This window comes from Delphinapterus leucas, chromosome 12 (genome assembly GCF_059928025.1).
Source record: "Delphinapterus leucas isolate spDelLeu-1000000601 "Yukka" chromosome 12, BTC_Dleu_Yukka2, whole genome shotgun sequence".
Classification (NCBI taxonomy): Eukaryota; Metazoa; Chordata; class Mammalia; order Artiodactyla; family Monodontidae; genus Delphinapterus; species Delphinapterus leucas.
Genome location: NC_143140.1, coordinates 86,425,526 through 86,439,248, shown reverse-complemented (window position 1 = coordinate 86,439,248; position 13,723 = coordinate 86,425,526). Strand labels below are relative to the sequence as shown.

The following is a 13,723-nucleotide window of genomic DNA, read 5'->3' as shown; positions in this document are numbered from 1 at the left end:
TACACATACAACATGTATTTAAAATATAAAAGGAGCAAAATAGTAAAAAGGGTTAAAACTGCCACCCATGTTTTTAAGATAACAGAACAAACTAACAGGAAATTTATCAGCAATTCAATATCAATTCTGATTAGTAAAAAGTACTTTTCTGGCAGCCACCTGCATCACGCTAGCAAAATTTACACAGAAAAAAGATTACACCTACTTTGCAGATAAAGGAAAGCTAGTTGCTTGGTGGGTTTGAATGAATGATGTTTGATATAAGAAAGACAGCTGGGATAGGATGAGGCAACTTACAAATAAGTAAACAAATACATAACCCCAAGCACATAATAAAGGAAGCAAAAGATACAGAAGTAGTATGACTACTGAAATAGCTGAATGCAAGAGGTTAATTGGAACATGCACCTCTTATATAAAAATTAGAAGGCAAGAATTTGTATAAATAACAAGGCCTTGAATGTGTGCTGGCAAATTAAGACAAGACGTATAAACACTAAAAATATTTTAGAAAATAACTGCCATGGTATAAATTAAATAGAACCCTAAAAACTAAGGCTAGTACTACCAATAATCTCACTTTCGTGGCACTTATCAACAGAGGAGCTTATTTAACAGAATCATCACAAAACATATGCTAAGAGAATAAATAATTTTCTGGCATAAGCTAAGGAAAATGTGCAAACTGAAAATATCAAAGTAATTGCTGATTTTATTAATTAGGTGTTTACAGTCATTAGTCAAGTATATTTAGGAACTGGGATGCTTGTATACTTTGGTGATAATTCATAGCTATGCTCCTAACATGTGGTCCCATCATTAGGTTTTTAAATAGTAAAAAGAATAATGGTATGCATGTTGTTATTGATGAACACTAGGTCTGTATTTACTACAGAGTAAAATAATAATCATTTAGAAATGAGTACCTGGAATACTTGCAGGAGAAATTGGGCCAGATCGTGACTGGTTGCTTCCTACAGGAGAGCCGACAGGAGAAGGCGATGGGCCCCCAGGGATGCTGGAGAGATGGGGAGATGCGTGTGGAGAGAAAGGCGACTGAGCTGGGTTGCTCTGATCCCCTTGGCTGCTCGTGGACCCGGATGCACTGACTGCTGAGCTCAAAGTTGCTTCCGTTCCCGTGGGGAGGTCATCAATGGAGCCAGACAGGTCCTAAGAAAGAAAGACATAGCATGCATTTATAGAATAACACATATTTGGACCAATACCTGTTCAAAATACTATTTGAAAATCATAACAATGCCCCCTTCAAAGTTTTTCTAGATAACGCCCAAAATTCAGAGCATGGCCACTGGTTATTAGAAGACTTTAATGAGGTCTCTTGTAAGTTGAACCCATAGGATCTGATCTATCGCTAAAAAGTGAGTAAAGTTGTACCTCCCTTTCATTAAACTATCCTATAGCTTTCCTTTAAGCTGTCAGCATCTAGTCCAACAAACCTGTCAAAGAGTCACAGGAAAAGCACTTTATGTGGTGATGTACCATCCGAATGGAATGCCTGATTCGTAAATGATTACTTCAGTAAGCTGAAAACTATAGGCTTTGGATCCTCCTATTTAGAAATCAACATTGGAGGACTGTCTGAATTTCAAACTATGATCTTCTAACGTAATAGTCAAAATTGTAACCAAACCTTGTGGTGAGAAATTCTTACATTTTAGGTAATTGCAAAAGTGCTCTTATAGTAAAAGAGTGATGTGTATTTTTATCTCATATTGTGACAATAAATCCCTTTGAAGTTATGTTGGCAGAAATGAGTCCTAATGTTATAACTTACTTTTTATACAGCTTTAAGCTAAACAAACAATCTTTAAGGTCCTGTAATTTTATCATAACAACCTCTAGGCAGTTATTAAAATCCTCATTTGACAGACACAGAAACCAAAGATCAGAGAGTCAAGGTTATTGTTACTCGTTACACCACTGAGGACAGGCGACATCTGCTAAAGATTATGAAGGGAGGTTGAGAGAAGAGGAAGGAGGAAACTGTCTTCCACACTCTCATCAGAGTGAGAGGACAGAGTCTTTACTCCGTCTTCCTCATGGCTGTGGCACTAGGGCATGTGCCATGGCCCCCACCAGCAGGAGTCAGTACATCAGTGCAGGCCTGCCGCAGTGGCTGGGCTCCCAGATCACTAAGTCTGCAAACCCAGGTGAGACCCGGAGCTAGGTGCTGAATGAGCTCTAAAGACTGAGAGGCAGGATAAAAGATACCTGTCTTGATAATCTAGGACTAAATACTGCAGAATGGGATCAGAAATACCAGGTTATGCTACTGTCTGCAAAGCATATTCAACACTAATTGACATCTTCCACTCATGCAATTTTATTAATGTTTAATTTTACCTCACTGCTTACTACTGGGACTGCTAAAACTAGGGCTTTGGAAACTGGTGGAGGAAGATGCTTAGGATCCGAAGAATGAATCTAGACCAGGAAGTACAAAGGGGGCCAGGTAAAGCAGAGCTGGTTAGAGCTCTTCAGGGTACCCCAAAATGTCACAAAGCAAACTCAGAATCAGGATCCTAGGCTCCTGGAAAGTTTATCTGTTAACCATCTGTTATATAATTAACTTCTTTTATTAACAGCAAAATTGCCAATGATTAAAAAACACGTTCTAAAGAAGAGCTGATGAAAATCTCACAAAGAAATGAATGTTACAGAAAAACAAAAATTTCTTATGCTAAGAAGAATAACATTTAAGTAAAACAGAGTAATCTTCAATGTCATATAACTGAGCTTATAAGTAAGAAACATTAATAGTAGCAGGTGATTGAAAATATCACCTCCTAGAAAAAGTATCATCTCCAAAATAAAATGGGGCAAACTGAACCACATTTTCGGAATTCAGAGAAAAAATATATAAACATCTCTACTTAGGGCGCATGAGATGCATGATTTTGCACATGTTCAGCTGGTAAAACATTGTATTCAGCTTGATTACTGGGTTCAACAATAGTTCGATTCAGACTTTCAGAATTTTTTGTGAAGCCAGGTAGAAACAGAGGAAGATTATTAAGCAAGTAATATGCTACATACAATGTAGAAAGTATTCACACTTCAGCAATCAAGGCAATTATCTGAGTTCCTGGAAACAAAACGTAAGCTAATAGATGTGTGCACGTGCACACATGCAGAGGTGCTGAATGCTGAAAGGGACAACAGGACAGGATTCCACCCATTCCTCCCACCCCAGGCTGAATGCTGAGTTGCCTGACATCTGCCCCCCACCCCACCCCCACCGTCTCAGAGCCAGGGAGGGCGGGGGGTCTAGAAGAGTGGCTGGGTCCTGGGTAATTCTTAAAGTACCTGCCCCTAAAGCTATTCCCTTCCTAACCTGATATAACCAATTCACACAAGTGCGAAGGGACACACCTGTGGGCTCCAGGACAAGGCAAGCTATGGCCTGAGGGCTAAAATCAGACCCTACCTATTCCGGCTCCACCTGTAAGCCAAACATTTTTAAATGACTGAAAAAAAATCAAGAGTAATATTTTGTGGGGCTTCCCTGGTGGCGCAGTGGTTGAGAGTCCGCCTGCCGATGCAGGGGACACGGGTTCGTGCCCCAGTCCGGGAGGATCCCACATGCCGCGGAGCGGCTGGGCCCGTGAGCCATGGCCACTGAGCCTGCGCATCCGGAGCCTGTGCTCCGCAATGGGAGAGGCCACAACGGTGAGAGGCCCTCGTACCGCAAAATAAACAAACAAACAAATAAATAAATAAAAAGAGTAATATTTTGTGATATATTAAAAATATTTGAAGTTCACATTTCGGTGTATGTAACATCTTACCGGAACACAGTCACAGCCATTCCTTTTATGTATTGTCTATGGCTCCTTTTGGGCCACAATGGAGACCTTGACAGAGATGGTAGCCCTCAAAGCCTAAAACGATTTACTATCCGGCCCTTACAGAAAAAGTGTGCCGACCTGCGGTATCTAGTATAGCCTCTAATGTCTTTGCCTCTTCCTTGGGGGAAACAAAAGAAGGACAGGTCTCAGCTGAAATGCATGGTGACCCGTGTGTCAGGAACTATACAAGCTTCACCAAGAACAGGGACCGACTCCACATCTACACCCGCCTGGAAAACCTGAGTGGGAGCCACATAGAATTTTCCTCTTTAACGGTATCAGCCCCTGGTTAAGAAGGGGTGGTGGGCTCCGTGTACAGATATACTCTCTAATACCTAACAAATGTATATCATGCATAAATAAGGGTCTATCACATAAGAATCAGTTGGGAGGAAATATGCTTTTCATGATTTCTTTAAAGAAAAAAGATTGGTGGATAACTAGATATAAAATCTTTATCTTCTATTATACTACAATACAGAATTCAACAGAAAAGACAACATAGATTCAGTTTTTAAAGAAATCACTATTTGAAGTTAAATAATTTTATGCAAATCTTTCTTCATTAAAAAAACAGTTACTTTGAAAATTTTAAAATTCTCTGCACTACCTATAAATTCCTTCCCTGTCCTCCCTTAAAATTCCATGTCATGGTTGAAAAAGTGACACGGATGGGTGTTAAGAGAGCTTCATTCAAACTGCAAAGGCATGAAAAACATTTCTGTTGTTCAACAAGCTGATCGAAGAAATATCAAGAGAAAAATATAAAAATGGTGGCTTTCTTAGTGTTCACAAGTCATCAGAATTTCAGTGCTGACTACACCTCAGTGTAACAGAAGAGTAATAAGAAGATATAATTTCTACGTTACTGTTACACACACACACGTAACTTTTATATGTAAATTACAGAGAAATATTCCCGCCCTGCAGACACTTAGGGTACCTTAAAACGTTAATAAAGAAGTTCAACAGTGGTTTAAACATTCAGCCTAGTTAACAAAGAAGCTCTGTAGCGAATACCCCTCTAGAGGACAATTTAGTCAGCAGGGCACCAACTCTATTCTTCTTTTATAAGTACTATCAGATCTATGATGCCTGTGAAGAACAGAGAGACCTTACTGCATCTCATTCTAACCAAGCCACCTTCAAGCTACAGTGCTTCCATTTATCTTGCTGGAAAGCTGGCAGGTAAGGTAATTGCAGGGAGGACCCTTTTAAGGGGCTGGAGTCCCCCTGCCCCACAGCATTCCTTACATCCTTCCTCTTTATTGAGGGAATGACTGCTAAGGCAATGACTTCATGGGCTCATGCATAGTAAATTCAATATTTTGCCATGACAATTAGATTTGGCAAAATCTTGCAATCAAGTTGGGTTTTCAATATCTGACATCACTCAGAATGCCGAATACTTTCCAGCACACCCAAAATAATACAACCCCTACTATCAGTGGTTAGTTTATATTTAGAAAATCAATGCCGCTTTTTGGAAAAGCTTGTTTTACTTTACAATTTAATTTAAATGCAAGTTCCCTGCAAAGACTTTGCCCTCTGTAACCATCATCCTTCCACCCTCCGCCCATGTAAAATTTTCATTCTAACCCAAGTGACAAGTACAAGAGATTTCACTGTGCTTAGAACGAAATGCCACCGGGGAGCAATAACAATCCTATCAGACTCCGACAAGAGAAACACTTTTGAATTAAAATAGAGCACAAATATGTTCCTGATTGACATGATGGGATAGGGTGGGGGAGGGCAGTGACAGAGGAACGTATATAAGAACATGCCAGGAAGGAGCACAGGAGGAATTTTTAGAGATCTGCAAATATATAAAATAGACATACAACATTAAGTATAAATATGTCTGCATACTATATATGATCCTCCCTAAAAATACTTGATGTTCATATATTATGACTTACTACCTCTAGAGACATCTTTGGTTTTGATGGTAATCAATTTATCTGATAAGTTAGTTTACTAAAGGATAAATTCAGTCAATGCTGGTGATGTCTTACTGTCTTGAACTGGGAATAAGTTAGAAAATTTTACTCCCTTGTTTAATTAAATAAGTGGCTTTTTTAAAAAAGCAAATCAACTCCAAAATACTCTCAGCTATGGTTCTCAATACAATTAGTTGACGGTATTAGATCAGCCACTGGTAGAAAACTGCAAAGCGTCACACACACTGGGCATCTCTTGCTCAGAAGTGCCCCAAGAGAGGACGAGGATAAACACTGAATTAGAAACAGAGAAGATATTTCAATCAATGAGACGAGTTCAGGTCTCTTGTTTAAGGATTTTTATACGATACAGCTAATGATTTCTCATTGTGACTTCCCATGGGCTTGAAGCACAGGTTAAAATGGCAGCTCGATGGTCTTTCAAAAAGTCTCTCATGATCTTCAAAAGCAGAAACGGTGTCTCTTCTCCTTTTTAGAATATTGACTATCAAATCCTAGCGTGCGGTTTTTCTTTTTCTCTCTCCAACTAGGCCCTAACTTTCTTAAGGGCAGTGACTCCTCGTGCCAGGTCTGGTGTTAGAGAGGAGCATTTGACTGGTCACTGGTCAATGTCACTGAATTTATAAGCTCTACAGTAAAATACAGCTGCAAATACTGTACAAAGTAAGCCAGCATGTGCACACATTTCTGAATATTCACCATAAACGCTCTAGTGAAAACGACTGAGATCGCCATTAAAATTTAACAATGAATTCTCGGCCCTCTGTTTCCAATTAGCATCCTGGAGGCCAAGCATCCAGCCTCATTAGATGCTTAGCTCTTTGGAAACACACTGTAAAATCACTTCATACCCTCCAACCTTATTTTAGAACTATCATTTCAGACATGGGATACAAATACACCTTGAAGTTGATATTAGAATTGAGCCAATAATTTGACTGACATATGTACACAAAAGGAAAAACCTCACAGTGACTGTTTAATTTCTATGATGTTTGTAGGCTTCTTTTCAGCACAAACCCATGTAACAGTGTATTTCAAAGACGCCCACCAAAGTCCCTGCTGCTTTCATTTGTCTAGACAGCAAATGAGTTAAAAGCTTAGACTTCCTGTCTAAATGAATTAAAAAATGCAAAGGCACAGAAAGGCAGAATCCACAAAGAAAATCCTTCCAAGCACTAATTTTTAGGCCTGCAAAGCATCTTCTTACAAAGTTATATATATCTCCCTTTCTTCTCAAACATGTCCAATAACAAATATTTATCTCTTCGTTATATGTGACAATATATACAATCCTTAGCCTTAATATGTAGAAGGTCAACTGGAAAAAAAATAGTTGATCTTAATTTAAAAAGAGTCACAAGCTCAACAAATGACAAATTCATATCCAAAGCCAGGGATAACACAAGGAAAATTAATGAGTCAGAATTCATTTTAAGGGAGGTAGCCAAGAACCATTTTGGGGGGAAATTACTTTCACCTGATTCATTTGTATTCTTTCTCAAGCAAAGATTCCATTACGGGTAACTCTCATTTTAAAGGGACATATATAAGGATAATCGGCTAATCTGATACTTTACAAAAGCAGGCCTCAGAGTTAAGCATACTATCATAAGCAAAAATTTTTATAATGGTTATGTTTCCTTTGATTTTAAAAAAATTCACACCTAAAATAAAAGCTATCCTCAAAGGTCCTTGGGTTAGAAACCCCTGATATGAGATGTGCTGCCATTCTAAATTTAGAAGTGGTGAACAATGTAAGTATGAAATATGCATCATGTAAGGGAATTTTTCTCCATTGCACAGGCCTCAGGGGGATCCTAAATTATTCTGTTTTTGAACTCTGCCCAGGAAGAGTCTCTGCTCTTCCACTATTAACAGCAGACATTATGTAGACCAGGAATAACAACACATAGACCCGTAACCACAGTATGGGCAGTCTTAAACTTAAAAATAATTTGGTAAGAAAATTTATTTTACAGTTATCTTTTGGTTGTATGGAATTTGGGATTAACACTGTCCTCTTGGTTACGATCCTAGGCTACCCTTTCAGGTGATAATGATGACGTTCATGATCACGATGATTTGATGTTTAGCGATAACAACTGTGACTACCATTCTCCATAGCAGAGATATTATGTACATTTTCTTTCATGAGGAGACTACAGCACCTTGTGAGCTCCAGTCCATTGTTCCTACCAGGCAAAATGTTTTTTAACTGATTTCATTGTCCAAAATAGCCAGGACCCTTCCCGACCTCAAGTCAAGGCCCAAATCAGTGCTGAAAACACTAAAAAAGACTCACATATGAATAAGTGCTGGCCCTTTGTTATTCTAAGGGCAATGGCATCTTAAAGAATATACTAATTAATACAAATGACAGACTACTGGGGGAAAATAAAACTATATAATAAAGTGAGAATACTGAATAATTTTGGGAGAGATATTTGTACTGAGTCTTACCCTTAGGCAGGCATGCCCTCTCTAAGGTTAGCAGATGGAGCTGCGGGGTGGGTAGGTGGGAGGCAGTAGGGGAAAAAAAGGTGGAAGACAGTTTTTACATGTGGATGACATTTTATGTTTAAGTTGGCCTGTATAGGTTGATCGTGTACACTTAAATGTCCTCCTTTCATGGAGTCTCAATGAAAAGAGACAAACAGCTAAACAGAAATTCTAAGGAAAAGCGAACTAACAAGTGTGGAATAAAGAATGGTACGTCTTCAGCCAGCGTACATCTGCCCAGGGGCTGCTGTCTGACACAGGTCCAGACTAGAAGTGAAGGTGTGCCCTGTGGACAGATGGAGGGCAGAGAGAACAATGTGTGAAGGCAACAAACACTAAGGGAGGCCATGCCCCTTGGGAAGGGTGAGGAGATCAGAGAGGCTGGAAAAGCAGAGCGAGAGAGGATGAGGCTGAAGAGGCACTTGTGAGTGACTTCATGTGCCCACGCCAAGGAATATGGGCTTACAGTTTTAGGAACTAGGGGGCCAACAGAGGTCTGAAAGGTGAGTTTTAATATTATCAAACAGACAAAAAAAATACAGTGGGTGCCAAATGAGAATTGTTAAACGTTTTAAGCCAAAAAAAAAAAACCCTTGTTTTCAAATGTTTATGAACAAAGAATGCTTTAAATGTGATTAAAATGACAGGTACCATTCAAAAATAAATTTGTAAAACTTAAAAAAGAATCTATATATTTTTAGCACTGTATAACATTTAACAAGTAAATGAACAAAAAGTGCCTCAATAACTACAGTCCAGGTTAAATATTAGCGTGCTTTCTAACTGCAATAATTTCACGAGTCTACAGTCATCCTATTCCTTTCATTTATATGTAAGAATTAACGGATAAAATGAACTGAAGGGTAATAGCCTTTACCCTTAAAACAGCACAACAGTGTCTAAAAACTAATTATGAGTAACATAATTTAACAGATTATGTTCTTTAACTATATATTCTATTCCAAATCGGTGACTCTGATGACATTTAGTTACAAAGGAGGAAAATCCGCTCATGACATGTAGGGGCAGGGATGTGGGTTTATGGGTTGGTGCTTTACAAATATCAATGCCAGGTATGAAACTATAAGTATGAATGACCCACGTGCTTTGAAAGCAAATGGACAAACTAACAAGATCCGTAAATATGTAAGATTTAGAGTTTGTCTACTGATATGAGGTCTTATTGCTAAAAGTACATCATAAATTTTTATGGCAGAAAAGCAATCAACACCAACTTTTTTGCATCTCTCATGGTAAAAAACAAAAAAAACACGACTATTGTTTACCTAGAAGTACAATGCTTAGCACATAGAAATTCTGAAAATAAAACTTAAAAACAAAAAGGCATGAACCCTCAGGAGACATCTATTTCTTCAGTATATAGCAATGAAATACTTTAAAATAGTAAGACGTATAGGAACTGCAAATAAATTAGCAACTTAAAAAAACAAAAACAAAAAAAACTCACAAATTGTACCAAGTCTACATGGAATAAAGGGAAGTTCTGTCATAGAATAATACTAAAACTTCGGTTTTTTGTTTTTTTTTTTCTTTTTTGCGGTACGCGGGCCTCTCACTGCCGTGGCCTCTCCCGTTGCGGAGCACAGGCTTCGGGCACGCAGGCTCAGCGGCCATGGCTCACGGGCCCAGCCGCTCTGCGGCATGTGGGATCTTCCCGGACCGGGGCATGAACCCGTGTCCCCTGCATCGGCAGGCGGACTCTCAACCACTGCGCCACCAGGGAAGCCCTAAAACTTCATTTTTTGACATTTTCTGCAGTCACGTTGAGCCCTATGAACATACATACTTGTTCTACATCCTTCACTGGATTTTTAAAACCTTTTGTTTTGAAGTGACTTTAGACTTACCCCAAAGTGGCAAAGACAGTACTGACTGTTCTTTCACTCAGTTTCCCTTAACGTTAACATTTTACATAGCAACCATGGCATGTTTATCAAAACTATGAACTTGACATCGGTACAATACTATTAATGAAACACAGACTTAATTTGCATTTTACCAGCCTTGCCAGTAATGTCCGTCTTCTGTTCCAGGACCCAATCCAGGATACATGTCACATTTATTCACCTTGTCTCCTTAGTCTCCTCCAGTCTGTGACAATTTCTCAAATCTTTCCTTATTTTTCACAACCACGACACATTTGAAGAGCACTGCTGAGGTATTTTGTAGAATGTCCTTCAATTTGCGTCTGTTTAATGCTTTCTCATGGTTAGGCTGGGGTTATAGATTTTGGGGAAGAATACCACAGAAGTGAAACCTCCTTCGCAAAGCAACATATAGGGGTATGATATCAACACGACTTAGTACAGGTGATGTTGACTTGGATCACCTGGTTAAGGTGCTGTGCGCCAGGTCCCTCCACTGTCAAGTTGCTCTTTTGCCCTTTCCACACTCTGTTCATGAGGAGGGAGTCACTGAACCCAGCCACACCCAAGGGAGGGCAATTAAGTTCCACCTCTTGGAGGAGGCTTATCAAAGAATTAGTGCATGTATGTTAAAACCACACAGTAATTAGTACATATTTGCGGGGATATATTTGCAACTATGCACGTATCTGTTTCACCTTCAAGTTTTGCCTAATTTTAGTATTTATCTGTCGATCTTGCCTGCAGCACTACTCTAGTGTTCTAATAGTGTTGATTTTCTATTTCCTTCATTCCTTTTACATTTATTATCTGGAATTCTTATGTAGGAGGAGATGTCCTGTCTCCATTCATTTTTACATGGTCAAGACAATTGTCTTATATATTTTTTTGGTGCAACTTAAGTTCCTTTATGATGATTAGGTGATACTCTTATCAACACTAAATGGTAGTAGTACCTCCAATCGAGATTTCATGATCATAAAATATGGGAGAGAGAAAAATATGCACTCTTTGCTTTTCCAGACACAGCTAGAAGCATATAACTTAGTATAATCACTTCGGACAACAATTCGTAAGCATCTTGTAAAGCTAAAGATGCATCTATCTTATGACCCAAAATGTCCACTCCTAGGTTTATACACTGGCACATGCGTATATATACAAGCACAGTAGCACTGTTTCAGTATTGTAATAGTAAAGAAAAAAAATGGAGACAATCTGATTTTCCAGCAATATAAAATCAAGAGATATATTCAGAAAATGGGATACCATACAGCAATGAAACTGAATGAGCTAGAACTAAAAATGTTAATAGGGGGCTTCCCTGGTGGCACGGTGGTTGAGAGTCCGCCCGCCGATTCAGGGGACACGGGTTCGTGCCCCGGTCCGGGAAGATCCCACATCCGCGGAGCGGCTGGGCCCGTGAGCCATGGCTGCTGAGCTTGCGTGTCCGGAGCCTGTGCTCCGCAACGGGAGAGGCCACAACAGTGAGAGGCCCGCGTACCGCAAAAACAAACCAACAAAAATGTTAATAGGAAGCTCACAAACAATACTGATAGAAAACTGACCAAAAATCTCAACGTAGCAATACTGAACTAATACAGAAGAGATGGAACAAAAAGAAAGTAGTGGACTGTTAACCTGGTAGTGGAAATTCAAAGTCTAGAGCAGCAGCAGTTAAGCAAAGCTCAGAAGAGGTAACGAGAGTGGGAGTAGCATTGTCTACGGATTAGAGGGGAGAACAAAACAAACCTCTGCACTGTCCACTCAATTAAGCCTCACTTCCCTCCAAGAGCCGTCCGTTACTATCCTGGTAAAGTCTCCCCCGACATCTACAGCGCCAGAATGAGCTACACAGCTCCTTCCTCTATTATCCCACATCGTGTTTATCAACTACAGAACTTCCCGTGTTGAGTTTTAATGAATTGTTAGCATCTGCTACAATGCAAACTCTGGAGTAGGACCACTTACCTTAAACTTCGGCTTTGACACTGACCCTGACCGTGGGCAACATACTTAACCTTTCTGTGCCTCACTCTCCTCATCTATAAAATGGGGGAAATACTAGTATCTGTCAAAAAGAGTTGTTGTGAGAATTAAATGAGAAGTTATATGTAAAAGAATTAGCCCAGTAGGATCTCCGTTAAGTGTAAGCTATTATCATTATTAACCATAAGGGAGAGGCAGTGGGTTAGAGAGCCCGAACCGTGTGTCACTGGGGATACAGTGCAAGACAACAGTGTTACCGGAAGGAAGTGGCTGAAGAGTGAAGAAGAGGCAGGGAAATGTGCCCTCCCCATGTTTCCTGATCCCAGGGGGTACCGGTGAAGGCTCTGCAGGCTCTAGGAGAACCAAGTTGAGCAAGAGTTAGGAATCTGGTTAAAAAAAATGGAAACCCAGACAGTAGCAACCAAAGAGAAGGGGAATTATGTGTAGAAGAGGTAGGTTTTTTTGTTTTGCTTTTGTTTTTCAGGTGTCCGCTCCATCATTCATAAGCTCTTTAATGAGTAAGACAAAGATGGCCTGCACTGTTTATGAACACAGGTTTTGAACAATAATCCTATCAATGAAGTTATAACAAATATTTGAGTACTGGAAAGTGGTTAAGAAAAACACCCATCATGACTCACTATTTAAGAATCACAAATGCAAAAGTATTACCACAGAGAGACCATTATGCTGTAGAAGAAAGAGTGCTGGCTGTAAGAGGAGTTTAAAGCTTGGTGCCACCACTGATCAGCTATGAACAAGACAATCTAAACTTTTATTCAGTTGTAAAATGGGGATTATAATGTTTATTATCTCAATCACTCAATATAATGAATAAAGCAAATGATATGGAAATTGTGAAGAATATCACTTTTAAAACATAAGATAGGGCTTCCCTGGTAGTGCAGTGGTTGAGAGTCCGCCTGCCGATGCAGGGGACACGGGTTCGTGCCCCGGTCCGGGAAGATCCCACATGCCGTGGAGCGGCTGGGCCCGTGAGCCATGGCCACTGAGCCTGCGCGTCCGGAGCCTGTGCTCCGCAACGGGAGAGACCACAACAGTGAGAGGCCCGCGTACCGCAAGAGAAAAACCAAAACGTTAAGATATTATTTCCTGAGGCTAACTTATATATTAGATACAAGATTCAAATCACTTGTTTTAAAGAATAAGTCAGAAATATAATAACAATGAAATAAATACTAAGGCCATATCAATTCAAATCACAATCTCCTTCCTTAAATTCATATCACCCTTTGTATTAATGCCAAAAAATGTAAAAACAAGAGTTGTTTCATTTCTTCAGTGTTAAAAATTTGAAGGAAGTTTTAAATTATCTTGTTAGGGGCTTCCCTGGTGGCACAGTGATTGAGAGTCCGCCTGCCGATACAGGGGACATGGGTTCGTGCCCCGGTCCAGGAAGATCCCACGTGCCGCGGAGCAGCTGGGCCCGTGAGCCATGGCCGCTGAGCCTGCGCGTCCGGAGCCCCGCAACGGGAGAGACCACAGCAGTGAG

At 39.9% G+C, this 13,723-nt stretch overlaps 1 protein-coding gene across 1 annotated transcript in view; it reads right to left on the bottom strand.

Annotated features, from left to right (window-relative positions):
* ARID1B (AT-rich interaction domain 1B) overlaps positions 1-13,723 on the bottom strand; it is a 409,766-nt gene that overhangs the window by 120,967 nt on the left and 275,076 nt on the right. Inside the window, 1 exon segment of the mRNA XM_089922181.1 lies at positions 927-1,170. Within this exon segment, the coding sequence (XP_089778307.1) occupies positions 927-1,170 (244 nt within the window).